The sequence below is a fragment of the Melozone crissalis genome, unplaced genomic scaffold (genome assembly GCF_028551555.1).
Source record: "Melozone crissalis strain CALT ecotype California unplaced genomic scaffold, PUWL_Pcris_2 ptg000039l_1, whole genome shotgun sequence".
NCBI classification, from domain to species: Eukaryota; Metazoa; Chordata; class Aves; order Passeriformes; family Passerellidae; genus Melozone; species Melozone crissalis.
The window spans coordinates 1,503,540-1,531,124 of NW_026535817.1; the positions used below are offsets into that span (position 1 = coordinate 1,503,540).

At 57.2% G+C, this 27,585-nt stretch overlaps 2 protein-coding genes across 4 annotated transcripts in view; one reads left to right on the top strand and one right to left on the bottom strand.

The window, feature by feature from the left end:
* Window positions 1–1,545: 1,545 nt before the first annotated feature.
* LOC128941812 (uncharacterized) lies at window positions 1,546–10,173 on the top strand. Of its 3 annotated transcripts, XR_008483582.1 has the most exons (7): window positions 1,546–1,775; window positions 5,033–5,157; window positions 6,353–6,423; window positions 6,525–6,647; window positions 7,248–7,462; window positions 7,833–7,987; window positions 9,091–10,173. XR_008483582.1 is itself a non-coding variant. In XM_054283773.1 (6 exons), the coding sequence occupies exons 1-4, from the start codon at window positions 1,561–1,563 to the stop codon at window positions 7,391–7,393; spliced, it is 609 nt and encodes a 202-aa protein (XP_054139748.1). In that variant the 5' UTR covers window positions 1,546–1,560; the 3' UTR covers window positions 7,394–7,462; window positions 7,833–7,987; window positions 9,091–10,173. The 3 variants fall into 3 exon arrangements, 2 of the variants coding, with proteins under 2 accessions (XP_054139748.1, XP_054139749.1); XM_054283773.1 differs by lacking the exon at window positions 6,353–6,423; XM_054283774.1 differs by lacking the exon at window positions 6,353–6,423 and having other exon boundaries at window positions 7,836–7,987.
* Window positions 10,174–14,160: 3,987 nt separating this feature from the next.
* The window catches only part of FRAS1 (Fraser extracellular matrix complex subunit 1), a 106,611-nt gene continuing 93,186 nt past the window's right edge, over window positions 14,161–27,585 (bottom strand). Inside the window, exons 53-75 of the mRNA XM_054283763.1 lie at window positions 26,737–26,887; window positions 26,115–26,274; window positions 25,715–25,877; window positions 25,242–25,488; window positions 24,385–24,729; window positions 23,982–24,142; window positions 23,456–23,603; window positions 23,154–23,359; window positions 22,538–22,694; window positions 21,823–22,023; window positions 21,065–21,252; window positions 20,642–20,917; window positions 20,281–20,513; window positions 19,832–19,992; window positions 18,949–19,163; window positions 17,793–17,943; window positions 17,407–17,514; window positions 17,091–17,250; window positions 16,642–16,758; window positions 16,384–16,550; window positions 15,868–16,073; window positions 15,412–15,558; window positions 14,161–15,022 (exon numbers count right to left, since the gene is read on the bottom strand). Of these exons, the coding sequence (XP_054139738.1) occupies window positions 14,453–15,022; window positions 15,412–15,558; window positions 15,868–16,073; window positions 16,384–16,550; window positions 16,642–16,758; window positions 17,091–17,250; window positions 17,407–17,514; window positions 17,793–17,943; window positions 18,949–19,163; window positions 19,832–19,992; window positions 20,281–20,513; window positions 20,642–20,917; window positions 21,065–21,252; window positions 21,823–22,023; window positions 22,538–22,694; window positions 23,154–23,359; window positions 23,456–23,603; window positions 23,982–24,142; window positions 24,385–24,729; window positions 25,242–25,488; window positions 25,715–25,877; window positions 26,115–26,274; window positions 26,737–26,887 (4,638 nt within the window). The 3' untranslated portion in view covers window positions 14,161–14,452. The remainder of the gene's footprint in view (window positions 15,023–15,411; window positions 15,559–15,867; window positions 16,074–16,383; window positions 16,551–16,641; window positions 16,759–17,090; window positions 17,251–17,406; window positions 17,515–17,792; window positions 17,944–18,948; window positions 19,164–19,831; window positions 19,993–20,280; window positions 20,514–20,641; window positions 20,918–21,064; window positions 21,253–21,822; window positions 22,024–22,537; window positions 22,695–23,153; window positions 23,360–23,455; window positions 23,604–23,981; window positions 24,143–24,384; window positions 24,730–25,241; window positions 25,489–25,714; window positions 25,878–26,114; window positions 26,275–26,736; window positions 26,888–27,585) is intronic.

Genomic DNA, 27,585 nt, shown 5'->3' on the forward strand with positions numbered 1-27,585 from the left:
TAAATAAAATAAATCTCTGCACAGCTCCTTGTCCTCCTGCACTACCTGATTGTCTTCAACTGGTATTTGTGCCTTACCTCAGCTGCTTTGTCTCAGGCAGGTAACAAATGCTTGTGAGGGAGGAAAGGGATGTGCAGAACATGTGGCCTCGAAATTGTATGGAGTAAATCAAATTTTAAAACTTTTACACTGCCTGAAATCCTGTTACTGGGATGGGAATTCAGAAAGTAAAGGTCAAGGTGCTGATATTGAAGCTCCTCAGGTTGCAGCAAGTGTGTTGTTTCAAAGTACAGTTTATAATCCTGCCCAGGAGAATGGGTAGGGACAAGGGAGCACAGAGGGCAGAAATAACAATAAGTCATGGTTAAGAGGTAGGAATTAAATAGGCCATTTTTGTCACCATCTGATGTTCAAGACTTGAATCCTTTTCAATTCTCTTGTCTTGCTGAATTGGGACTGAAAACTTTGGGCAGACAGAAGTTTGGGGATAGGGCACAGAGCTGGTGCTGTTGGCCAGGATTTCAGGGAGAGGGCAATGGTGCTGTGACGCCTGAGGGGCTGGTTCTTTGTGACTGCTGTGCTGTCTAAATGAACCATTTCTGACAAATACAGGCAGGAGCAGGGGAAGAATCTCTTCCAAGGTATTCTGGGACACTCAAGGAAACACAGCAAGGACACACAGGTGACAGAGGAGAGGGAGGTCACTCAGGTTCAAACACAAAGCCATTAACCACAGAAACAGTGATCACAGTCTATATCTTACCTGAATTTGTGCATTTGATCTCATTTGCACTTACACTTCATAAGATTTAAAATGCCTTTGTTTGTTTTGTTCTGAGACTATTTGGGATAATATGATAACATTTCCTACCAGAAGGTGGTGGCCACAGCCAAACCCTGAATTTCCATCACTTAGCTTATTGTTTCAGTGGATTTCCTTACGGGGATTCAGCTCTCTCTGACCTAAAGGTGGCTTTTTGTCACTTGGTTTGCTTTAAATGCTCCCTGTGCTATTTGTGTCCCTTGTCCAGCGAGGACCTTCCCAAGAACTGCTCAGCTCCTTATGCCGACATCATTTTCTCACTCCTTGGGATGAGTTTGGACCCTGGAAAAAGGAAAATCCCTGGGAGCATCAGTGTCAGGAGGGTGGCTGGTGTGTCTGTGACACGTTCAGCGCTCATTAGGCTGTGACTGCACTCGCGCTAATTAATGGGCACAAGAGCAGTAGACTGGGTTCGGCCGAGCTCGGCTCGGTTCGGCGGAACTCGGAGCCGATCGCAGCATTCGGAGCTCAGCTCGGCTCGGTTCGACCGACCCCGTAATGTTCAGGTTGGTTCGGCTTATCTAGTTTGGTTCGGCTTATCTAGTTCGGTTCGGCTGAACGCGGTTCCGTCCCGTTCCGTTCAGCTCACCTCGGCTAAACTCGGATCGATTCGGCAAATCCCGGCCAGAGTCGCCGCTTCGGTTACGCTCGGCTGTTCTCGGCCACACTCGGCTGTTCTCGGCTCCACTCGGCCGCACTCGGTTCTTCGGCCGTCCCTGACTCTGCTCCGCGGCGCAATGGCGGCCGGTGGCAGGGCTCCGCTGCCCGGCCTGAGCCCCATGAGGGGACAGAGCGCTGGCACAGCCGCCTCAGCCCGGGTCACCCTGGCCCTGCCCGGGCCCGCGTCCCCCGGAGCGCGCCCTGCAGCGCAGAACGCGGCCTCGGAGCCAGGAGCGGGGCCAATGGCCTTGGCTCGGCAGCGGCGCCGGGAGGCGGCGGGCGGTGCCCTCAGGTGAGCGGCCGGAGCGGAGGGAGCGGGGCCGGGGGCACCCACAGCGGGACGGGGCACCCACAGCGGGACGGGGGCACCCACAGAGGGACGGGGCACCCACAGCGGGACGGGGGCACCCACAGCGGGCCGGGGCTGCTTTGGGCGCTGCTGCTGCGGGGGACCCGCCGTGGGTGGGACGGGGCTGTCCCGGGCCTTGCGGCTCTCTGGGATCGCGTTCCGTGGAATAAAGCTGCGGGTCGTCCCAGCTGCGGGGGCAGCGCTTTGTTGTGTGAGAAACAAAGTTCACTCCTTAGAAGTTTTACACGTTTGTTAAGGGATAAAAGCCAGCGCTGGGAGGCTGGGCTGTTTGCCAGGAGCAGCCGGTTACCTTTAACCGTGTTCTCTAGATTCTGTTCCACTGCAGTGGTGTATGCATATTCATTCGAGTTTGTACATATTCAAACAGTCCTTGGAGTTTAGGTGTTCTTTTGCTTGGTTTTAACCTTCGTGCCATCTTGTGGATTAAACCAATATACTTTATTTCTTCCTGTGGTGCCATCCTGTTTTATTTTCACTCCCTCGGTATTTGATAACGAGGGTCAATAATTTTTGCCTTTTTCTCGGTGCTCTGGTTTCTGTTTCTGTTATCTTGTGTTTCAGATAAGATTGTCCCCAAATGTGGGAAATCACCTAATTATCTTACACCATGTTCTGAGTTCCTTACATGTAAAATCATTTTGCCATTTCACAGTCTCTATTATGCTACAGTCTAAAATAGTATCTCTTGCACTGCTATTTATTAAAGCTCTGCAGTGCATACATGAACTGACAGATGATACTTTATCAAGAGCAGTAGTTACAGATTGTGCTCTCTCAGGAGTTTTGTGGGCAATACCACTGTGCCAGAGCTAATACACGAATGGCAGAGGCAATAACTGCATTTGTTATGTTTCATTCTGGGCTGGGCTGGGCTCTGTGTCCCGGGAAGCAGCGGGATGGGGGTCCCTGTGTCCACCCCTGGGTCCCAGAGAGAAGCTGCTCCTGTGGCTGCAGCTGAGGGGCACTGGGAACCCTGAGCAGTCCTGATGGAAACCGATGGCAAACCAGGTTTTATTGGGTTTGGGACTTGGCATTTCCCCCGCTCCGTGTGTTTTGCCTTAGGAAACAGGAACTGGGCACCGAGACATTTTGTTACCCTAGAAGGGACGAGTTTCTTTGTATTTATTTCCTGGGGCACTGGAACGATTTGGGTCTCAGCTGGCACCCGAGAGCCTCCTCTGTGTCCCGGGTGGGGTGGTGGCGATCAAAGGGGTCAGAGTTGGGGCAGGAGGGTGGGCAGAGGGGGGAGCAGTGGCTCTTTGGGGATTTGCATCTGGAAAGGGCCCTCAGGTTCCTGCTGGGAGTCCTGGGAACAGAGCTGGGAGTGGCTGGGCAGTGAGGACGTGCAGCCGGAGTGCTGAGAGTGCCGAGGCTGCAGTGGCTGTTGCTGCTGCTCTCCTGCTGTCCCATCTCTAGCGCTGGGCTGGCACCCGGGCACCTCCCAGGGCTGGACACCCTCGGGGCAGGGGTGGCTTTTAAATGTTTTAATGCTGCAGCAGCGCCTCAGATTGGATGAGTGTGAGGATGTCCAGCTCTTCCTTAGGCCTTGGAGCATGGCCAGGGTGCAGAGCTCGTGGTCAATCTTGTTTACACACTTGGAATAGCAAAATATTTTAAAACAGGGACTTTGAGGAAATAACATAGGTGAGTCTGTTGCAAGGATAGGTACAAGCTGTCCTTATTAAAGATCCACACTGCTGGATGTTTTGTCAAACCCCTCTGGGGACAGGACGTGTCCCCAGAGCTTCATTAACCCCTTGTTTCCTGCTGCAGGGCAGGGTGTGCCCCAGCCTCGGGGCTGTGTGGCTCCTCCTGCCTGGAGCAGGGACAGCCCTGGGGCTGAGCCACAGAGGTTCAGTTGTTGGAGCAGGTGGGGATGGATCTCTCTGTGCCTGGGAATTGTTGTTGCTGCCTGACTGTCACAGCTGCAGGGCTCCCTCAGAGCCTGTGCCTGCAGCAGCACTTGGGGCTCCCGTGCTGGGCAGGAGCAGCTCTGGGCTGGGCTCTCAGTGCCATCAGTGCCCATGGAAATGCAGCGCTGGTTTCACTTCCATCAGCCTCTCTGCTGTGCCACCCTCGGTGCCAGGGCACAGAGCTGTGGGGAGGCCCCATCCCATCTGTGCCAGGGCTGCCAGCGCTGCCAGCAGCAGTGCTGGGCACCAAGGGCTGCCTTTGGAGCCTGGCTTTCACACAGGGTCACACACTCTGCCCCTCAGCATCCAGCTGTATCCTACAGCTGGACAGTTCAGCCAGCAGGGATTGGAGTCAGCTCTGGGGCCCAGAGCAGGTTCTGTCCCACAGAGAGGGACTGAGCTCCCTGGCACAGCTCAGAGATGGGCTCTGCCCTTTGGGGCCGGCAGTGAGTGCTGCCAGGTCATTGTGATAAGGGGAACTGAAGCTTTCCTAGAAAAGCCATCAGCTGTAAGGAGAATCTGTGGAAAACAGGTGCTTGGTGCACTGGCTGGTAGTAGGTCCTGGGCTTTTCTCTTCTTTCCTTTAACCTGTTCTTAAGAGGACCCCAAAACTGCAAAATCAAAAGGAAGGGGGATGTGGGGGTGAAAGTTGCTTTTCATTTTTTGAAGTGTTGCTGTGGATTTTGGTGTGTCAAGTGGCACTACCAAAGCAGCATTGGAATAACCAAACTTTGGGACTCTGCACTTAATTCCTTTAATGTGTTTGTGTGGGTGCAGGAAATGCCAAATCCCAAAGCAATTCCATGTCTGTAACTTCAAGTGCAAAGTCTTTAAAGCCAAGTGCTCAGTGTGGGCTTTCCACGTGGATGCAAATGGTCAAAGGCCTTTCTTGTGTCCCAAAAGCAAAAATCCTTTCCCTGTGAGGCTTTGGAGGGGATTCTCTTTGGGATTTCTTGTGATGCAGCATCCTGAGTGTCCCTTCCTTTGTGCAAAGTCCAGTGGTAAAGGATTGAATGACTGACATGTGGGGTCTGGGATAAAAATGGTTCTGTGAAATTGGGCAAAGAATGCAATATGAAAAATGAGCATCCTGTTATTGTCTGAAATAGTCAGGAATAAAAATGCTGGCAAAGGACACGTTTGTGTTTGAATTGGTGCCACCTCTCATGGATAAAACCCCATAGGGAGCAATCAGAGCAGAAGTATGAGAGCTGGGATCCTTTGACTTCCACAGTGGACTTAATTTTCTTTTCTCCTCTCTTTGAGGGCAGGAAAAATCATCCAACTCCTCCCATCTTTGCCAGAAGCTTTGGTGTTTAGGCAGCCAAAGGCAAGAGGCCTCAGCACCAGGGCTCTGTCCTGGAGGGCTCTGCTCCTGCCCACGCTGTGGGGTAAGTCAGAGGGACACAGGGCTCCTCTTTTCCTCTCTGCTGGCATTACCTGCCATGGCAATGCCATTTGTGCCAGCCCAGCCCCAGCTGTGTCTGCTGGACAAGGGCAGAGGTGAAGGGACAAATGCCAGAGTTCCCTGGGGATGATGGAGCTGTGGTGTTGGCTGTGCCCTGAGGGGCAGCTTGGGCATTGTCTGTGCCCCCAGGACTGCTCTGGGCTTCAGGAGCTCTCAGTGCATTCCCAGCCATGCCAGGGGTGGCAGCTGGGGCAGGGCTGGGTGACAGCCCCTGCTGGGGCTGGGCAGGGCTGGGTGACAGCCCCTGCTGGGGCTGGGGCAGGCACTGGCCCTGGCACGGATGCAGGGGCAGGGCTGGGAGGGTTTGGCAGCAATGGGAGGAGAGTGAGGGATGGTGTGGGCACAGTGCTCAGCCTGTGCTCTGTCAGCACAGCCCTGCAGGGCACTGGGATCTGGGAGCAGCTCCAGCTCTCCTGGTGCCCAGGGATGGGCTCTGAGGGACTGGGCTCACCTGTGGCCTCCCAGGTCAGCAGGAACAAGGGCAATGTGGCCAGAGCTGTGGCCCATCAGGCTCTGTTTCCCTCTGGGAAAGCAGAACAGTCTCTGGGCTCAGGTGAGTTTCCTGCAAGTGCTTAGAAGAGAAATCCAGGGAAAAGGGAGTTCAGCAATTGCATCTGCTGCTGGGAACAATGCCTCAGGCTTGCTCAGTTTGTGTCTGTGAGAAGTGGGCTTTGGGCTGGAGAGGGGCTCTTGGGAACAAAAGATGGAGTCAGTCCTCTCCAGGGATGTGCAGTGAAGGACTGAGTGGGAGGGAAGGGGAGTATTTAGAAATGATATCAATATTTCTCCCAAAATTGGGGTGAAGCAGTGATGGGAGTGGTTGGGTTTGCTCTGGGCCTTGTTATTCTTTGTGCAACTTTTAAATTCTGTTGCATGATTTACTGTCCAGTATCTTTCTAACAAAAACTGACAGAAATTTAGGTTCAGGATTAGAACTTAGGTCCATTCACTGCAGATCTTGCCAAGGCTGGAGGACTGGGATGCTGGCTGCTCTCAGCAAAGGTTACTTATTAATGCTGTGTCAGATTCCCCTCAGTGCTGGGCAGGAAAGGTGAGGGTTTGGATCAGGAATTCTGCAAACAGGGCCTGTGTGACGGTTGATTTGTTTTGTTTTTCAGTGAGCCAGGGCTGGCACAGGGAATCGTGCAGGTACTGACCAGAGCTGCTGCCCTTTGGAGCCATTTTAAAGGTGTGATCATAGAACATTTTGGGGGCTGTTTTCAGCAATCTGGGTTTAGAACTCCTGTCCCCAGCCTGTTGCTGACCCTGAGACATCTGCTCTGGTTTCAGGCTGTCCTTGCTGGAGCACCCTGGTCCCTGCCATCCCCAAGCCCTGGGACACAGAGGGAGCCCTGTCCCAAGTGGCTTTGGCACCTTGGCAGGGATGTGGCAGCAGCCCCAGAGCAGCTGGAGGTGAGAACTGGGTGTGTGAAACTGAGCAGTGCTTACCTGGGGCTGGGGGAAGGGGAGGAGTTTCCATCCCCCTGGAGCTTTCTGCTGGCATGGGGCAGCACAGGGAGCAGCATTAATTGTGCCACTCCCATGGGCACTGCTGCCCTTGGTGTCTCTGCTGTGCCACCAGACGGTGGCAGTTTGCTGCTGTCACTGCCACCCCACTGGGGCTGTGCCCTCCTGCCAGCCCCCACAGGAGCTCCAGGGGTGCCTCTGTGCTCTGTTGGGAGCGTTTGCTGGGAATGTGCCTCATCCCTGGCAGTGTCCCTTTGTCCCTGGGCTGCCAGCCAGAGCTTTGGGCTGCTCAGGCTCAGGGCTGGATTGCCCAGGGCACTGAGAGGGAGCAGCACAGGGAGGGTGACAGGGAGGGGCTGGCAGAGCCCAGCTGGCAGCCTGTGCTGGTGCTGCAGGTGGGGCTGGGGGCACTGCAGGGAGTGACTGTCCCCTTCCCTAAGCAGCCCTGCAGATCCCAAGGGCTCCTAGAGCAGGATTTTATTCCTTACTTCCCTTTGTGGAAATTCGTTCTCCCAATTGCCATGAGCAATTCTTTGATTTCTCTAGGAGAAAACCTCCCAGCAGAGACAGATTGCAATGGAGGCCAGAGTTGTGTTTGGAGCAGGGAGTGCTGGGAGCTGCATCTGCCTGTGCTGCCACAGCCTGAGCACAGCCTGGGAAAAGGGACTGGGGGAGTTCTGGTGCCCCAGTGAGAAGAACACAAACTCAGCCATTCAGCCTGACAGGCCCCTCCACCCAGAGCTCAGCACACATCCTCAGAGGTAAGTCCAGAAACACAGAAGAAAAAGGTGACTTGTTTTGCTTTAAAGTTATTTCAAGTTGTTATTAAAGCCCAACCAACATTTGCTCTTGATTTTGGTTGGGTGAGTAACGAGCAGTGGGCACAGATGATGCCATTCATGTAGCTGCAAACCTGGTATCATCTAGAGGGGATACAAGAACTGTTTGTGTGGGAAAATGCAATGTGAGGGGATGTCAGGGGCAGTGAGGTGGCATTTGTGAGGGAATTGCTGAGGTCATTGAAGGGAGAGCAGCAGACAATTCCCCTGGGAAATCCAAGGGCCCACAGCCAGGACTCTCCAGGGCTGAGGGGGCAGCCCTGAGACTCACTGTGTGCTCCTTCCTTGGCAGCAGCCAGCAGGGAAGGGAGAAGAGGATCCCTGTGGGATGAGACTGGAGAGAGCGAGCAGAGGAGCGGCCTCGGGCTGGAGAAAGGCAAAGGGACCAACATGGTGTCACCAGGGCACCTGTGAGGAACAGAATGGGCACTTGGAGGCCACATGGAGGTGAGGAGTGGATGGTTTGGGGCAAAGTCTGAGTTTATCTACAGGGAAATAAGCAGGGGATATTTAGGAGGGAAAAGCTGAGGTGATGAGCTCACCCACCCTGGCACAAGGTGTGTTTGCACAGGCTGGGGCCAGAGGTGAAGGTCAATCCAAAGCCAGCCCTGCTCAACCTCTAAATCCCAGGATAAGTTGTACAGGCTGCCCACTGAGGGATTAAAAATACATAAAAATGAAACCAAGAGCATTCATGAGATTCCTGGGAATCCCATTAACTTGTTGTCAGAACTCCCAACACAGTTTTGAGCTTTGGTGACAAGAATGCATTTCTTTATTTGGATTATTCACTGGGTGGGATTTGGGGTTTATTTGGATTTTAAAGCTCTCATGGTGGCCCTGACACTGCTCAGGAGCTGGTAGGAAAAGCAGAGTCAGAGCTCCTGGCAGGCACAGGGTGTTTTCCCTCATAGTGGATTGTGGAGGAATTGTCTGGGACCTGGATTGTCCCTCTGGGTGATGCCACTTGCTGTGATTTGTGTAATTGCACACATTTAATTCCCAAAACTTCCCAGCCCAGGGGTTTGAGCTGACAGGGCAGGACAAAGATTGTTCTCTGTGCGGGGCCCAGATTTGGGATTCGATGTCAGCTGTGCTAGTTCTGATGAATTATTCCCAGAGCCCCAAATTCCCTGCTCCATTCCCACTGCAGTAACCTCCCAGTGCCCCATGGAGTGTGGGCATTGCCATGCAGAGCTGCTGCCTTGGACAGCAGCTGTGCCAGGAGCCAGCAGAGCTTCCAAGGAAGCTCAGCAGCACAGGGACAAGGACAGGGTTATATTCCATAGAACTGGCATTTGGACCCTCACCCCAATGGTGTCCCTGGGGTCACTGGATAGAGCTGCCTGGAATTGAGCTGATTTCACCCCCCTGAGCTCCAGAGTGGAGAACATCCAGTTGATGTTTAAAGCAGGAGAAGGCAGTGGCCAGATGTGCTCCCAGCCTGTGCTGGGGCAGCCCCTGTGCCCGGGGGGGGGACATCTCTCCCTGCAGGAGCTCAGCTCCTTTCAGAGCCTCAGCAGTGGCCTCTCCAAATTCTTTTCCCTCAGGAAGGGGATGCACAGCTCTGTCTGCAGCACACCTCCAGTGGGACCTACCTGTGAAAGCTTTCCTTCACTTGTGCACTTGCAGCTGGATCCCTGAAAAACTCCAAACTCCATCCCACTGATTTTCAGGTATCTCTGAGGGCTACTGTCTGGGATTTAATACCTGTGGGAGAAGATTGCCTTGCCTTTAATGCTGCTGATGGATGATGGCCTCAGGCTGGGGAGGGGAGGGAAGGGATTTGGGGTGGCTGGGACATACCTGCAGTTGTGTGGGAGCTCTGAACCGGGAATTTCTGTGTGAGCCCCTGTGCAAACAGCCTGTGCCTCCATTCCCAGGTCATACCAGCTGCTCCTTGGGGTCCTTCTGGGCTCTTGGTGCTCTGTGTGGGCTGGAGCATTTCCACGTGCCTGCTCAGAGCAGCCCCTGGCCGAGGAGCCACAGTGCAGGCACAGCTCCTCCCCTGCAGATCCCAAAGACACGAGGGGCTGCTTGCCTTCAGGAGCTTCTGGCTCCTCCTGCCCTGCGCTCCCAGCCAGTTGGGACACGCTGAGGGAACACCAGGGAGCATGGCTGGCAGCGAGCAGGAGACACCGAGGCCTCTGGGCCCAGAAACAGCCCCGGCCTCAGCAGCCACCGTCGCTTTGGCCTGGCAGCGCTCACGTGCGGGAAACGCCCCCTGCCACTCTCCAGAGGCACTTTGGCCACAGAGCAAGGGCACCCTCAGGACTTGTCTTGTTCACTTCTTCTGGGGAAGCCGAGGGACATTGTGTGAGCACGTTTACAGCTGCCAGGTAAATCCTGGAAAGGGCAGAAAAATCAGGGTCATGGGGAAGAGTTTGGTGCTGACATGCTGAGTGCCAGCCAGTTGTGCCCTACGGCCATTGCAGGGGCTGGTGTGTAAAGCAGCATTAGCAGAAGGGAAGGAGCTGCATTTGCAGAGGAGTTCTCTTACTGGCAGCAGTCATTCCCATCCCACACAGGGCCTTTGGAACAGCCCTGGGATTGGCCCAGGTGTTTGGAGCAGGGTGCTGAGAGGACCAAAATTCTGTGTTCAGTGTGCAGCTGAGCCAGTCAGTTCTCAGCATTTGACTCAATGATCCTCATGGCTCTGGAAATAAAGAGCAAAGAGTTTTCACTGTTTTTTCCCTCGTGTTTCCCAGTCCCAGGCACAATTGGAGCAGGAGCAGCAACGCCTCGGCCCCAGCGGCCGTCCCAGAACAGCTGCTCCCGGCCGGGGCGCTGCAGCCCCCGGGGTGCGGGCACGGAGAAGGGGCTGCAGGCGCTGGGGCTCGTAGGGGAGCGCGGGGCTCCTGGGGTTACCGGGCCGGGGGGGGGGGCTCGGTGTCCCCCCGGGGTTACCGGGCCGGGGGAGGGGCGTCTGCATCCCCCCGGGGTTACCGGGTCGGGTGGGGGGGCTCGGTGTCCCCCCGGGGTTACCGGGCCGGGGGTGGTGGCGGCGGTACTGAGCGAGCGGCGATACCGATGGGGTCCCGGGGCCGGTACGGGCGGTCTCCGTGTCCTTCCCACTTCCAGCCGTGATCCAAAGGCTGCTCCCGGGAAGCGCCATCCTCCCGGCGGGCATGGCAGCGGCACAGCACCGGCTCCCTGCCGCCGCAGCCGGAGCAGGCCTGAAGTCCCGGCGGGACCCAGCCCTGCACCGGCCGCAGCTGGAGCGGCAGCGCCTGTCCCGGAGCGGCTCTTCATGCCCGCGGCGATGCCGGTCCCGATCCGGCCCCAATCCCACCTCGATCCTCCGGCCCCAGCACCCACACCCTGCCCACCGAGGAAGAAGCGGCTCGGCCCGGCTCCCACAGGAAACACCGGCAGGGTCAGGACCCGGACTCCCGGTCCTATCCGAGCGCCCTGGACCCCGCGCAGCACCAGTCCCTGATCCGGATCTCCGCACAGCGCTCCGACCGACGCTCCCGCCGCATCCCGAGCGGAGCATCCCCCGCCGAAAGCGGGACAGGCGCGGATCCGCCGGGATTTATGGGCGGGGGGGAGGCGGGGCCCCGGGGGCGGGGCCGACACAGGTGTGAGGGACCACAGTGCGCCTTGGGGGATTTAAGGCGCGGGGAGGAAGCGGCTGAGCTATTTGCCCCTCGGTATTCGGTGGGGGAGGTTACTGCTGCCTGGGGCTCTATAGCTCTTCTTCTCTACGTTTCTTTTGTTTTACGTTTCTTTTCTGTTATATTTCTTTTTCTCTATACCTCTCCTTCCTACCCTCCCTTCCACCCCTCCCCTACACCCTCCCCCAAACCCCCCCCTCCATTTACCCCCCAAGCCCTCCCCTCCCTCTTCCCCTACGGCCGTCCCCCGCCCCCTTGTCTCTATTCCCCTACCGTACCCCACCCTACTCCTCTATTCCCTCCGTCTTCCTTCCCTCCCCAACCGGGCTCCCCCCATCCCCTCTCCCTGCTCCCCTAACTCCCCCCCGCCTCCAGTCGCTCCCCACCCGCCCTCAGTCCTGCTCCTTCCTCCACCCTGCCTTCCTCCCAGCCCTGTCCCCTGCTGCCCTGCACACCCCGACCTCCCCCCACCTTCCCGTCACCTACCTCACTGCTCCCCTATTCCCGTTTTCCCCTCTCCTCCTTCCCTCGCAGCCGCGGGGCTCGGGGTGCCGGGCATTAATAAAGCCCTGAGGGCCGGAGCCCGGCGCCCCCGCCCTCGCTGGGGTCCCCACACGGGGCCGGAGCCGCTCTGCGGGTGCCCCCATTGCAGTGCAACACAGGCCCCGCACCGCCGGGGCTCCGGCTGTCCCAGCATCACACTGGGGGGGGTCCTGGGGTGGGGGGGTCCGAGTTACAGGGGCCCCCTCCGGAGGAGGGGGTCCCAGGGCGGAGGGGGGGTTAGGGGGGACCGTCTCCGGAGGAGGGGGGTCCTGGGAGTGGGCGGGGCCTGGGGGGGGTAACTTCCCCCTCCCGGCCCGGCCCCCTCCTCCGGCCCGGGTCCCGCCCCGGCTCCCTCCCGAGGACCCCCCTCCCCCGGACCGGGGCCCGGGGGGAGAAAGGGGGCAGGGCCACGGCCGACGGTCGTATGTCAGGCAATTTCCCCCTTCCCCCTCCCCCCCCGCCCTGTGTGTTCACGCTGCAGAGTGACGTTTCCCCCTCTGCTTCCCTCCCACCTCCGGGCCTCCCTCCCCTCGGGTCCCGGTCCGGAGGAGGGGTTCCCGGCAGGGGGCCGGGGCGGGAACCCGTCCGGGGGAGGGGGCGGGGCCTGGGGGTAACTCCCCTTCTGGGTCCCGCGCACTCCCCCGGACCCCTCCTCCAGAGGGGGCCCCTCCCACCGACCCCCCAGGGGCCCCCCAGTGTGATGCTGGGACAGCCGGAGCCCCGGCGGTGCGGGGCCTGTGTTGCACTGCAATGGGGGGACCCGCAGAGCGGCTCCGGCCCCGTGTGGGGAGCCCAGTGAGGGCGGGGGCGCCGGGCTCCGGCCCTCAGGGCTTTATTAATGCCCGGCACCCCGAGCCCCGCGGCTGCGAGGGAAGAAGGAGAGGGGAGGACGGGGAGACAGGAGAGATGGGGGTGGTGAGGACGGGGAGGGAGAGGGGTCGGAGTGAGGAGGGAAGCGGGAGAGGAAGGGAAAGGCCGAAGGGGAGAAGAGGGACGGTGGAGAGCGGAGGAATAGAAGGGAGAAGCGGAGAAGGGACAGGATGGGAAGCAGTGGGAGTGGGTCCAGTTTGGGAGGAGAGGAAAGGAGCGTTTCAGGGCGAGAGGAAAGGGGGAGAAAGAAAGGGAATACGCGGAGAAGGAGGGAGGGGTAGAGAGAGGGACAGAAGGGGAGGCCGAAGCCTCTGTGCCTCACCTGCGGAGCCCGCACAGGGAGCTCCTGTCCGCACCGTGCTCTGAGTGAGCAATTGGCGATCGAGGCGAATTCCGGGGTCTGAATCACCTCGGCCCCAGCCCGCGCAGCCGCCCCGGGGCCCCGCACACCTGAGCTCTGCCCGCCCTGCACGCCTGAGCTCTGGCCCCGCCCCTGGCCCCGCCCTCTGTTCTTTCAGGCCCCGCCCCCTCACCGCGCCGGGGCGCCGCGCTCGCACCGCGCTCCGTGTCCGCCAGAGGGCGCCCTGCGAGGTCCCGGCCCCACACGGCGGCTCCGCGCCCGCACCGGGGAACGGCCGCGATCCCGCACCCGGCAGCGCCCCGTGCCCGCGGCCGTCCCGGGCCCCAAACCGATCCCGGGCCCGGTGCCACCTCCATCCTCCCGACGGGGGAGAGGCGGCACCGCCCGGGACCTCGGCAGACCCCAGCAGTGCTCGGATCCGCACCCCCTGCCGCCGTCGCGGCCCCGCTGCAGCATCCCGTGCCCGCACTTTGTGTCCCCGTCCCGCTGTCCCGGGACCCTCGCTCGGCGCTGTGTGAGCCCCGGCCCCGTGTGGCGGGGATCGCTCGGAGCCCGGAGCGCTGCGGCGGGGCCGCGACTGGGGACGGGGCTGTGAGACCGAGTCCTGCCGGTGCCCGCTCGCGGGGCGGTGCTGCCTCTGCCCCGGCGGGAGGGTCGCGGCTCTCGGCCGGACTGGGGTTGAGACTGGGCAAAGCCCAGCCTGGGCTCGATGCCCGCTCCTGCTACGATGCCGGGACCACGCTGACCGTAAGCGGGCGATGGAGCCCACAGCCGGAGCCGGGATGGGGCGTTAGGGTCCTGCCGGGGTCTGCCGAGGGGTCCCGGGCGGTGCCGCCTCTCCCCCGTCGGGCGGATCGAAGCGGCACCGGGCCGGGGATCGGTTTGGGGCCCGGGACGGCCGCGGGCACGGGGCGCTGCCGGGTGCGGGATCGCGGCCGTTCCCCGGTGCGGGCGCGGAGCCGCCGTGTGGGGCCGGGACCCCGCAGGGCGCCCTCTGGCGGACACGGAGAGCGGTGCGGGGCAGGGCCGGCACCGCACCCCGGAGCACTCCCGGCCCGGTGCCCCCCGAGGCCGCGGCGCCCCCGGGCCAGAGCAGCCCGTGACTCCCTCCTTCCCTTCCCCGGCGCCGCAGCTCCGAGGGGCTCCCGCCGCACCCCAGGAGAATGAGCGGGACCGTAAGGGCGGCAGAGGACAGGACAGCCCGGGCACCCGGGGTGAAGTTTTTATTTCAGCTTTACTCTCTTCCAGAGGACGCAGAGACTGGTTGAGAGCTCCCACATGCCGGGGATGAAGGATTGTTTCCCCACGCTGCCCAGCGCCGGGGAGAGCTGGAGCCCGCCGAGCTAGAGCAGCACCGAGAGAGGGCAGCGATGCCATGCGGCAAAGCCTCTAGGACAGGAGCAGCGGGAATTGACAGCTGCCCCTCCTCAGCAGACTAAAAAAACACCCACGTGGCTTTTCAGTTTGGGATTATCTTTATTTTACAGTTTATAAAAAGCTTTTCCCAACGCGTGTGCTCCGTTAAACTTCCGTGCCGTCGTGCAAATTGCTGTGGACTTTGACTTCCAAGTTCACCTGCTTCACCTTCCTGCCGTGCCCCTGGCGGCCGCTGCCGTAGTCCCACGGGGAATGAACGTTCCTGACCGTGCAACACCGGCTGCCCACGGCCTGCGGGCCGCCCCGGGGCAGCTCCACCTTGGTGTTCAAGGGGTGCTCCTCGGGAGCGCCGCCGGCAGCCTCCCGCTTCCTCCGCAGCTTGCGGCACTGCCTGGCCAGGAGGCAAATTCCGGACAGCACCAGCAGCAGCAGGGTGAGGGCGGCGAAGGCGCTGCCCAGGGAGGCGCCCGCTTGGGACAAGGAGGCTGCGGCGGCAGCTTCCTCCCTCTCCAAGAGCAGCGACTTCATGTTGGTGCCGTTCTTCAGCTGGTCGCCCTCGTTGTCGTAGACGAGGGACGCATCCAGCGCCTCGGGCAGGTCCCTGCGGCCGCGCTGCCAGCGGCGAGCCAGCGAGCGCTGCACACGGGGCCCGGCCGTGCCCTCCGGGCCGATCACGTAGATCACCTGGAGGTACCACTGGTGCCCAGCTTCCACCTTTCCCAAAGAGAAGGCACGGACAGAAGTCATTAACATCTGTCGGGTTTTACATCAAGTGATTCTGTTAAAAGCTGGTGTGTTTTGTGTCCTGTGTCTGACAAATTCATCTCAGTAGGTTTTTCTAAGCAGTAACACAGACCACCCAGTGGGATGTCCAGCCTTTGCCAGAGGCAGTAATTTATTCAGGAACATGAATAATATGCTTTTAAAGAGCTTTTTCATTAATGCTTCAGGAAAAAAAATAAAATCACCAGAATAATATCCTAATCTCCATTTCCTGTGTCAGAGTTGAATTCTGAGGGCCCAGAGCCTGCAATTCACCAAGTGTTTGGGAGGTCCTGGACAGACAAGTCAGTGTTGGGCTACCAAAAGCACTGGGTACATACCTTGTAGAGAGCATCCACCTTGAGAGTGAATCCGTCAACTCCGGGCATGCTGCTGACCGAGTGGAACTCGGACAGCTCAGAAGCAAAGTGGGCGTCAAAAGGCACATCATGGAAATACTTATCAGTCACTTCCGGCTGGTTTCGGTCCTGGAAGGCAGAGAAGTGTCCTGAGGGATGCTGTCTGCTTTCCCAAAAGAGGCTGGAAGGCAGGGCACTACCCGGGTAAGGGCTCTAATGCAAATGCCCCATAATGCAAATGCCCCATCTCCACACCTACAAGCAGGCACGGATTAAGGGACACTCATGGACAAAGGGTGGGGAAAAACCGGTCCTGTGCTCACACTTTGCACCAGCAGTACAAAAGATCCAGTGAGCTCCTTTCTTCATCCCTCTGCAGTCAGGATCTGCTTGCTGCCAGAGGAAATCCCAGAGGGGAAGCAGGAGCAGAGCACTCACCAGGAGCAGGAATCGGTGCTTCAGGTACTTGTTGGGCTGGATGCAGCCATACTGGGGCCCCTCGTTGTAGACGGTGCCCGTGGGGTCGAAGAAGGGCACGTAGCCGTCCCTGCCCGTGCACAGGTAAACCTTCTCCAGCTGCAGCCTGTACGCCGCGTTCAGGTTCTGCTCCGGGTGCCAGAGCACACGCCCGTACAGGATTTGCCCTGGGAACAAAGAGGAGCAGGTGATCCTCCAACCAGGGGAACACTGCCAGAGCCAAGTGTGCCAGACCACAGGTGAGTCTGTGCTGAGAAGAGTTTGGATTGTTTGGGAAGGGCTTGGGGGGGGTGCGAGTGACAAAACAAGGTGCCAGAGCATGTTGTTTTTTTACAGGGCTGTAAGATGCTCAAAATGCCATTTATTGCCGTGGAAGAGGCAAAGCCACATCTGGGTTTTGCCCTTTCCTCTCCAGGAAACGGAAGCTGTGCAGGGAAGAACAGTGCGAAGAAGCAGAAGAGGTGAGGTAAATCCTACCCTTGGAAAAAGCCCCTTTGTAATCCATTTCTGCCAGAGACATTTCCGACTTGGTGGGATCCATGAGAAAAACCTTCTCGTTGTTGCAGAGCTGAAACTCTGTGTTCAGGGAGTAAACAACCGGAACCGGGCGGTTTGTCTGCTGGAAGGCAATCGGGATCAAAAACCTGGAATTGGGAGAAGGAAGGAAAGAAAGGGGAGATGAGGTTTGTGCAGCCCAAAGGGGCTGGCCCTGCCCTGGGGCCGGGGCCTCCTTACCGCTCGGGAGCGTGAGCCGTGCAGGGCAGGGGCTTGTCTCCAGGCTCTGTCCATGGCTGCGTGGGCTGCACCGTGCAGGGGATCAGCAGGATGGTGTATTCTCCAGAGTAGTCCTTCCTGGGAACAGACAGGAGCAGTCACCAAGCAGAGCTCTGAGCTCTTCACGCAGGGCAGCAGCTCTCTCTTGCCCCGGCAAGGTCATCCAGCAGTCCCTGAGGGACCTTCTGAAATGCACCGTCACTTCTGGGATCAGCCTATCCACATGCTTCATTGCTGGAAAAATTCCTTTACAAAAGGCTGAGCTGATTTTCCTCTCAGTAGAACAGTGTTCCAAGCTCTGGCCAAGCTCCTGAGCATTCCACACTACTGCAGTGGCTGCTGGAGGGGTGCCAGGGGAGAGCCTGATGCTGTGGGAAGCTGCTGAACGGGGCTGGACCCCCAGCCCTCACCTGTTGTAGGAGCTGGTTGCTCTCCAGAGCTGGTAGGGAGAGTCAAAAGTCTGAGCACTCCACAGCAGCTGCAGGTCAAACTCGATCCCTCCCAGGTGCTCTGGAGTCATCAAGGAGGACCTGACATCTGGCAGGCTGTGGTGCTCCATGACAAACAGCCCTGGGGGGGACAAGGAGGTGACAGGGCACAGAGGTCCCATGGTGTCAGCACAGAGGGGCTCCTGGCGGGGACAGGGACTTGCTCTGCTGCCTGTGGTGCCAAAGCAGAGCTGTGTGTGACCCTGCCGTGCGTCCCTGCCAGGATCAGTGCCCTCACCTCTGAACTTGGCCTGTGTCCTGAACTCGATGACGAGGCGGCCGTCGTCGCGGATGTAGATGCGGATGATCTGCAGGCGGGCCGAGAGCACGCTGTCCGTCTGGATCCCTGCAAGCACAGCGGGGCCACGCTCGCCGCTCAGCTGGCCTCTGCCAGCCCCAGGAGCTCTGGGAGACCTCCCAAAGGCAGGGTTTCCTTGGCATCATCCTCCACTGAGCCAGCTGCACGCTTCCTCCCTCCCCCCCGGCTGCCTAAACCCCCCACAGGCATAAAGGAAGGAATATTCCGAGTGCCCACTCCCTCAGGACTCTGGTGGCAGTGCAGGAGCTCAGGGGAAACACGAAGGAGCCACTTATTCCACAGCCCTTGGAGTGCCCCAGGCTCACCTGTCCTCCAGAGCACGGTGTCATAGAAGAAGGAGAACTCCATCTCCGTGTGGTGCTCCAGGGAAGCCCAGCCCCTCGGCGCCGTCACGTAGATGTAGGACACGTACAGAGGCACGTGGACTGTCAGGAAGGACTGGGCAGAGTCCCTCACCTGGCAATAAAACCCCAAAAAGGGGGTTAGGCACCTTCAGGGGAGGTCAGAGGTGACTCTGGGTATTCTTTACCTCAGACAAACCTGGGTTTTAATTCAGGGGCAGTGCTGAGGATCGCTGGGACCATGGGACAGAGGAGCTCTAGGTGCAATTTCACCTCAAAACCCCCCAGCTCCCAAGGCTGGGAATTAAAAATCAGCAATTCTGCTTGCTCAGGCCTGCCAGAGCTCTCCATTTATTATCTGCAGAGTGCAGCTGCACTTTGCAGGCCCCGGAGAATTCAGGGAGATGTTCCAGCCTGGCTGGTGCCAGGCTCCACATGCTCCAGTGGGCACTTGTTCAGGCCAAGTAGCTTCTCTGGGCTTGTGCAAACAATTGGAGCTATAAAAGGAAACTTAATGAAGTAGTCTAGGCTGGCAGGAATTAAAAAAGATGATACTGGTCCTAGCAAAGTGCCTGGGAATTTAATGCCTGAGCTTAGGGAAGGTGGAGTGGGCAGCACATGGATAAGGTAGCCACGAGAGGGCGGTGAGACACCTCACGTAGTGGAAGCCACTCATTTATGGAGGAACATTCCTGGGTTTTGGTCTGCCAGCCTGTTAATTAGGAAATGAGTTAAAATATCCCATGGCCTCGCTCTGTTGTAGAGCATGAACTAAGCTGTCTCTTCTCTGTCTTTGGCTCATTTCTATTGGCTGAGAACACAGCCAAAATTATAAAAGAGAGCCCAGCTGAGAATGTTTTATATTTCCAGTATGGCTATACATTAAAAAAAACAAATATTTTCCTGGTGCTCTGAAGATTAAAAGAATAAAACCTGTGATACTCCTAGGAAAATACATGAAATAAATGCACACAGCACTGTTCTCTTCCAGGTGACAGGGAGGGAAAGGCACACTCCACCTGTACAGAGCAGAGCAGCAGCTACACTCAAGGGCAAGGCAGAGCTGTGCCTGAGAGCTGAGATCTGGGATAGGTGGGAGAGCTGGGGATGGGCCTCTCACCTGGAAGTCAGCGGTGACAGAGCCCCCACAGACGTCGATTAGCTCGGTCATGTCGTAGTAGGCGTCGAAGGTCCAGATGCAGCTCTTGAGGTTGAGGTGCTGGTACAGCTGGATGCTCCTGGGCTCCCGCACTGCAGGGTCCAGCTGGTAGGGCCGGTCATAGCCCGGGCCCAGCACGGAGCTCTCCGGGGCCACCTCGGCCAGGAACCCTGCCTCTGAGGGACACAAAGCAGGACAGTGACCCCTCCCGGCTTTAAACTGCCCCAGGCCACATGCTCGCTTCACTCCTGAATCACCAGAGCTCCTCTCCCTTCCTTATCCTGGAGGACACACTCAGGTCTTCACAGGGAAAACTGTTACAGGAATGGGGCAAGCATCCTAATAATCCAACTTAGGGACCGACTGATTCAGGGCTGAAGTTAACCTTTAAGGAATGAGGAATGGGTTGAGTGTGGAATTATCAGAACAAAGTACAAGATCCTGCCTGGATCTAGCGTGGACTTCATTTCCTGGAGTGTCAGAGACAAAATCTGCCTGTTCTTTTCAGCTCTGACATTTCTTTCAGCAGTGAATTGATTTTGTTGCCTCATGGGAGACCTCAGTGACCCAGACACAGTGATCCAGCCCTGCAGATCCCTCTCTAACCAGGAGGATATCACAAAAATGATTTAAAAAGCAGAAAACCACTAGCACAACATGAATCCACAACCCCAAATGTTCCCATGCCTGGAATCCCATCTCCAATGGGGCAGCTCTGGTCACTGCTGAGAGACCAGGAAGATTCATTGCTATTTACATCACGTCAAGAGAGCCCAGAGGAAGACAAAGACCCTTTCTCTGACTTTTTTCCAGGCTTCCACCTTCAGGAAGCTTTGAAGGTTACCTGAGATGCCTCTGAGGTCCCTGGCAGTGACCAGGTTGGAGCAGACATGCTGGTGCCTGTAGATGGACTCGGAGAGCAGGAAGTGCAGGTTGTGCAGCGGCAGCGTGGAGATCAGGGGCAGCATCCCATCCTGGTGGGGGATCTGCACCGAGATGTGGATCCTGGAACAAGCAGCACGTGAGACAGCAGAACAGAGCAGCCTGGCAGGCACAGGATCCCCACAGCAGCACAGCCTTAAGTTGTGTCCCCCCAGCTCCCCGCTGGTGAGGGGAAGGGCACCCCCTCAGCTGGGCAGGCTGTGAGACGAGAGTGGTAGCAGGAGCCCGAGCAGCCCATGGTGCCTGAGGGATGTGGTTTCACACACACATCGTGCTTGTGAGCCCGGGCACCCTTTGTAAGCCCAGGGGGGCTGCGGAAAGGGCTGCACTCCCCTTTCTTCAGCCTCATACCTGTTGGGATGCTCCTTGTGCTTCACATCCAGGTACTTGAGCGTGGCAATGAAGGACTGTGCCTGGAAGCCTCGGGCCGTCCCCGCCACCACGGGCGTGTGGCAGATGGCACTGTCTGTGCCTATGGTGACCGCGCTGCTCCTCAGGGGCGTCCCCACGTGGCCGGCCCTGTCCACAGCCTTGGCCACGCAGCGCACGTGGAACCGCCGGCTGAAGTAGATGCTGTCCAGCACCTGAGGGAACGAGGAGGGGGAAACCACTGGTGCTTCCAGCAGGCTAAGGGAAAACAGCACTCAGTTTTCTAAACCCAAACCCCCAGGCCTCAGATCCAAGGAGACTTTAGTCTGGAATGTCTGCCTACCCTGTGGTTGACGCTGGTGAAGGGGGTGTTGTCCGTGATGGTCTCGAAAGGCGACCGGGCTCCGTTGCTGTCTGTGGGGGCGGCCACTTCCCAGCTGAACTGGATGGAGGACTGGTTGATGCCAGCCTCAGCACAGCGCTCTCTCATCAGGGCGTACTTGGGGAAGTGAGGGTCACAGGGAGTCACACAGACCAGGGGGTAGCCTGGGGAGGGGGATTTCCTAGCGCCCTCCTTGGTCACTTCTTCCACACGGTCGTAGTCGGCCAGGGTGACAACCTGTGTGGAGGCAAGAGGGGCTGAGGGAGAGGGTGGAAAATGCCATCCTTCCCTCCCATGTTGTCACTGCAGCTCTACATTTTATTTCCAAAATCCCACTGCGGTTTCCAATCTGTACTTGCAGGGCACTAAATCACATCCACTCACCACAGGAGGTGCTGGGAGAATCAGGCTCCCTGCTGCCTCCTGATCCAAAATAGTCACTGTGGCAGTGCTGATGTCTCCCAGGACTGCTTCCACTGGATCATCTGGGCCCAGCACCAGAGAAAAGGACTCATGCCATTCCCGGTCCTCGTTGGACATGATCTCCACCTTGAACATGATGTGGGCCACACCTGGGGGAGCGAGTGCAAGAGAAACAGAGGGAAGTTGATTCATCACCAGAGACTGCTCTCAAGTTCTCGTCCGAGCCCTGCACAGCTGCTCCAGGCTGTGACCACAGAGACATTATGATAAAATACACATTATAAATTTTATTTCCACTCATTGCTGCTAATAATTTACCCAGAGGAGTCTATTATCAACATAAAACTCCAGCTATGACAACTGATCCAATCGATCTAGTGATAGATTTACTAGCAGATGCCGACTGAGGATTAATAATGACTGTCTTCTATTAGCTGTCTGGAGGAAAAACCTGGGATGCAAAGCACATTGCCATCCCTCCTCTCCCTCAGGTGTGCAGAGCTGTTTAGTGAGGGTCCAGCAACATGGTCTGAGGTGCTCACAGCTCTACATTGCCCGAAGAGGACTTCACTCTGCCAGGTGCCAGTGCTCCTTCCTCTGGTCCCATCACCCTTCGTTTAACACATCAGCTAAAATTCCTGCGACAAGTGGCTTTTTCCACATCCCTGGGCGTTCTGGCCACGCCCCCACCTCTAACCCTCCCCTCGGGGCCCCTTTACCTGGGCTGAACTTGAGCATGCGGCTCTTGGGGTAGTAATCCACGCCGGCCTGCGCGGAGCCGTCGCGGGTGCTGCAGCGCACGCGGGAGGTGCGGTTGTGGTCGCCCCTGCGCACCACCGGGATGCTCAGCACCGCCACGGCCTCGGGGCCCGCCGGCTCCCGCACCTGGTACGCCGCCTCCTCGAACTCGATGGTGGGGGCTGCGGGCACAGCAGGGAGGGAAAAGCTCCGGATTTGCACCCTGGCACCTTTCAGGCTCATCCCCACACCTTCAGGGCAAGGAGCTCCTCAAAGCGGGGGCCAAAAAGGCTTGGGTGTGACTTAGGGTAAAACCTAAGGAGGGTGTTGGGCTACAGAGAATGGCAAATGATTCTCCCATCCCTGCCTCCCACACATCCCCAAATCCCTGCCACGTGCTGGTGATCCAGCCTGGCATCCCTCTTCTCCCCTACAGATCTCTCCAGGCTGTGTTGCTGTGGAGGGAGAGGAACACCTCCCAAGGGAAGCACAGCAACTCCAGCTGCAGTGGAATGGGAAATAGGAGAGGTGGGGGGTCCAAGCACTCCTATCCAGCCTCTCCCTTCAGTCCAGCCCAGTGCACAGCAGTGACCTGCACACAAGGCTGCGACCGTGGCACCGAAGGCATCCACATTGATGGGGCTGTGCTGACTCGCCGGGACCCCTCAGACACCTTTGCTGAGCAGCCTCACTCACCATCTTCGTCGTTGGTGACAGTTATGGTTGCCACATCCATCTTCCCAATCCTAGCTCCACTCCAGTGGTTTCCAAGGGGGCTCCCCAGATAGACCTGGAACTGCTCTTCTGGTTCGAAGGCAGAGTCGTCACTGATGTGAACACTGCAGTTCTTCACCTAAAGCCAAGTGAAGAGGAGAAAGCAGCAAACTCTGATAAGTCTGATAAAGCCACATAAAGGCCAGGGTGTACTTCCCTATCTAGGGCTGCACGTTGGAGTCCTGTCCATCCTGGAAGAAACCCTTCCATTTTTAGGGCTGCTCCTTCAGTGTGGACCAACCACACTGTCACATGATGAGACATAGAAGCAAAAGCATCTCCTTCCACAAACCCACAGCTCTCTGTACAACAATCCTGGGTCCTCCTGATGCATCAGATTTGCATTTCACAATTTAACCAGTTCCATCCTGGAACACCCAACCCCTTCAGAGTGGGTCACATTGCCAGGACAAGAATTTGTATCTGAAACCAGCCCGGAGCAGTCTGCCAGCCCCTCTGGTGACAGAGGGCCGAGGAGGAGATGTGAACCTCTCCCAGAACTGGTTCTTCACTGCCCCAGGAGGCAGGTGCAGCTCACCTTCTCCCCTTTGAGGAAGGTGATGCGAGACTCCTCTGCATCCCTCCTCTCGGTGAAGTCCTCCATGACCTGTGCTGTCAGGCTCCGGGTGTAGCACCTGATGGAGGACTCGTAGCTCAGGTCCCCCGCGCGCAAGATGGGGATGTGCAGGGTGCCCTCCTTCTCCCTGGCCATGTAGCTGTCCTTGCTGAACTGCATGCTGGGCACTGCAGGGGGGCAGAAACAGAGCCAAGCAGTGCTGGGGATGCACAGGGAGCCAAGGGGCCGGGAGGGAGCAGTCACAGCTGCCAGGGATGACTTACCGTCCTGGAAGATGTCATTGATGGCCACGATGGCTTGGAAGGGCTTTGCCAGCTCGGCTCCGTGGGGGGAGCTGAGGTAAACAACAAATGTCTCGAGCCCTTCTATCACTGGGTACTGGGCATCATCCAGGATTGTCAGGGGGCAGAACTGGGAGGAAAGTGGAATTCCTGCTGTTAGACATACAAAGCTTTCATCCTTCCCAGCACTCACATTTGGGAGTCTAGTGTAAAGCCATTATGTAATTATGCTTTCTGAGTCCACTAATCAATGTAAAGAATGTTCTACACGAACTCAGCCTATCATTTCAGAGAACAGGCAGCGATCCTTGCCCCGGAAGAGGTGGCATGACCAAATCTCTCCAGGCTGGAGTGCTGATGGCATGGGGAATCTGTGCCTAGCAGAATCATTAACAGTTCTCAAGTGGCCCTGAGAGGATTTTCAAAACAAGTGGCAGATATGCACAGAAACACAAGACAGGTGTTGCCGGGCAAAGCAGACTGAGCAGGAATCCAAGTGGCTCCTCACCTCTTCTGTCTTGCCTGGCCTGAACTCTATTTTCCTGGAGCTGGGCACATAATCGACTCCCGGGCTGGCCGAGGGCGGGTCCGATGTCCGAGTGGCACACCACACCGACGTGGGCGTGGAGAGGTCGGGTCCCTGCCGCAGCACTGGGATCTCAATGTGTCCTGCAGCACCAGATGCACATGACAGAGAACAAACTGAGAGAGCAGCCACATTCCACAAGCCCACCCCTTTCCCTTCAGCACTGCTCCTGCCCCCCAGCCTCCCCTTCGGCACAGAGGGAAGCACAGAGCCCCTCTGCAGCACATCTTTGCAGTTCTGTTGTGCCCTGAATCGGTCCTTCTGACACCTCTTCATGGTGAAAGCTTCTACAGGGAGCATCCCAACACAGCCCTCTGCTCCTCACCTGCAGCCTCACTGACAGTAAAGGTGGCATTCCCCAGGGACACCGTGGAGGCATCGTTGGGACCAGCAATGACCACGCTGGCCGAAGCCCGGCTGCCAAGGCGCACGTTGTCCGAGGCGTCGGCCAGCACCACCTCAAACTCCTCCTCCTCTTCATACTCGCTGTCATCGATCAGAGTGACATCACAGGTCACCACGGTGACCCCCGGCCCCAACACGAGGCGGCTCTCGTCCGACAGCCCCCGGGACTTGAAGTCGGAGCCGGATTCCAGCATGTAAAGGCTGCTGCCCCTGGCTGATTTGGGGACGGTGTAGCAGATGGCAGACACAGTGCTGCTGGCATCCCCTAGGAAGCAACAGGAAAACTCCATAGTGGAAATACTTTAAGTCTACTTGGTGGAGACACCTTTCACTTAAATAATAAAGCAGCATTTGGAAAAGAGGATGAGGAATGAAATGCTGAACTTGGATAGCGGCTGGCTTAGATGTGACTTCCAGGCAAGCTCCTAAACCCCACTCAGGAAGCTGAGAGGTGGCACTTGCCTGTTAAAGAACACACAGACACTGACAGGCTCCACATAAAGCACTGCCTAGCTCACAGAGAAGCAGCAAACAAATACAAAGATTTGCTCCTGCTCATGCCGGGAGCTGGAACAAATCCAAACCCAAGAGGCTTTAACAGCGGAGACAGGAAAGGTTAAAAAAAATAAACAACGCTGTCCATTGCTTGCCATTTCATTGTGCTCCAGAACCTCTTCCAAAACATGGGAGAAGGCTCCAAAACCATAAGCAGACAAAGGCCAAGGGTTCCCCCTCTGCACGTGTCCCTCCCACGGGGCTCAGCAGGGCCCAACCCACCTTTCCTTTGCACAGGAGCCGAGAGGAAGCCGGCGCTCTCGCTGACGTGGAAGGTGCTCCTGTCGAACTGCAGCGTGGGCTCGTCCTCGGGGTCGGCGATGGTGACGGTGGCGCGGGTGACGTTGCCCAGCAGGGCGTACGCCGGCATGCTGAGCTCCACGGAAAAGCTCTCCGTGCCCTCAAACACATCATCGTCGTGGATGGCAATGGTGCAGGCCTTGGTGTCCTCCCTCTCCTCAAACTGCACCTACAGGGCAGCAAGATGACTGCTGTCCTTGGAGTGCCACCTGGAGCTCCCCGTCCTTCCTGTCTCACCCTGCCCTGAGGTGCTCCCTCTTCCAATAGCAAACAACCCGCCTGACTTTACTAACAGAACACACCCTCCTTGGTGTTTTGGTCACTTCCCACCCATTCTTTGCTCCAGGCTTGGTGGCAGGCACGGTGAGCCCGTCCCTTTGCTGTGTGCCGCCCACCTGCCCCGCGTACTCCACGTAGTCCTGCTCTCCGGGCCGTGCTCCCGATCCAGCGGCAGCCGTTCCCTGCTCGGTGCGGCACAGGACGATGCTGTACTGGTTGAGGTTCCCCAGCCGCCTCACGGTGACGCTCACGGAGCCAGCGCTCTCCCTGACCTTGTAGCTGGAAAGGGATCAAGCGCACATGAGGAACAGGCTGGGAAGCAAACCCTGCGTGTTTGTGTGACACTGAGGGTGAGGCTCCGTGGAAAATCCGAGGCAGGGAAATAACTGGGCAGCTGCTCCGTGGTTCAGCCTGGCAGGGCCCTCTCCTCACTGGCAGGATTTCCTTCCCACACTGTAGGGAGCTCAGGTAAGAGCCCAGCTGCCAGGCAAGTGCTGTGACCCTCATGGCACTTACCTGGAGTGAGTAAAGCTGAGGAAGGACCACTGGATGTGGAAGACGTTGCCGCTGACCACATTGGGTTTGCCGTCTTTCACCAGGAACTGGAAGCTGTCTGTGGTCTCCTGAACCCTCTCCTCGTGCATCACGTACCGAATGAGGCCCTGGTTCACATCCTCTGCCAGGAGGGAACAGCCAGTGAGTCAACACAGAAATCCAAAGGCAGCTTTGTGGATGAGCAGTGTGGATGATCTGCTGGAATTGGGGATCCCAGTGGCATAGGAAGCAGTTACCCCCTCAGCCCTGCAAGAATGAGCTTCCCCCACAGTGCTGACTCTGCACAGCTGCACCTCTGCCAGACTGCGATGATCAGATGCACTTGCAAGATCTGCAACCCCTCTTTACTGCCCCAAGTCACATCTCCAGCTCTAACAAGCCTGGAGAACCTGGGACAACCTACAGGACACAGGCTGTTGTCTCTAAGAAATTGTAGGATTCCTGCAACTGACAGCAAAGTTCAATGCTTGTTTTCAACATGCTGCCCTTGGCTTTCTTCCCTCCCACCTATTTTTTTTCTTATTTTAACAAACTGAATCAACTGATGGAAAAAAAAGCAGCAGGGCACAGCCCAGCTCCATACCCTGTGTAAAGGTGGTCACAGCTGTCTCTGGCTTCAGCTTGTTCTCCACATGACCATTCCTGGGACCAGTTGTTATCTCATAGATCAGCTGTTTGTCACCTGTGTCAGGATCTGTCGTCAGTAATTCCTTCTTAGTGATGAGATTGGTGGCCTGGATTAAAGCCAAATCAAGGGAGTAAAACTGAGGGTCCAGCAGTGCAAGTCTGATTGACTGTTCACACAAAAAGCCCAACCATCCCTCTGTCAAAACAGCTCTCCATGAGGGAAGATCTAGGGATGTGGAAGTACAGAGCAGCCTTGAACAGAGATATCCCACAACATGTTTGACAACACAAGAAGGATTCAAATTTTGCCTCACATCTGGTTCCTTGAATTTAAAAGACAAATGCAGCTCAAAGAAAAGCAAATTCCAAAGCAGCTGCCCAGCCTTATTTAGCTGGAGCTAAAAGCTAGGACAAATCTTTGGGTTTCTCTTAGACACCTCTATTCCATGAGCTGTGCTGATGCTCAGGTGAGGCCTTGCTTGGCAAAAAAACAAATCTGCAAACAGCCTCAGATTGAAAGACTCACTCAAGACTGTTCACACGGCTCTGCTGAGTCTCCATGAGAGCCTCTTTCAAATGCCCTCACAGGGATTCGATTCAGTTCCACCACATTTTGCTTCCTCTTCAAAAACAAAATGTTTTTAACAGCAGGAGAAAGAGAGAAAATTGAGCTGCTTGAGGCTGCAGGAGTGCTTTTCCTGAAGTGAGGAGTTTGAGCTGAGATAGCCATTTCTTAATACAATTTCTTACTGCAGCATCTTCCACTCTTTTTTTTTCTGGGAGGAATCAAAGTGTTTCTTTACAG

Excerpts from the sequence above, each read along its gene's own strand:
- LOC128941812 (XM_054283773.1), top strand. The coding sequence starts at position 1,561 with ATGGCGGCCGGTGGCAGGGCTCCGCTGCCCGGCCTGAGCCCCATGAGG. Across the intron at positions 1,776-5,032 it reads GCGGCGGGCGGTGCCCTCAG|GGCAGGAAAAATCATCCAAC; the intron begins GTGAGCGGCCGG and ends CCTCTCTTTGAG. Across the intron at positions 5,158-6,524 it reads GCTCCTGCCCACGCTGTGGG|GCTGTCCTTGCTGGAGCACC; the intron begins GTAAGTCAGAGG and ends CTCTGGTTTCAG.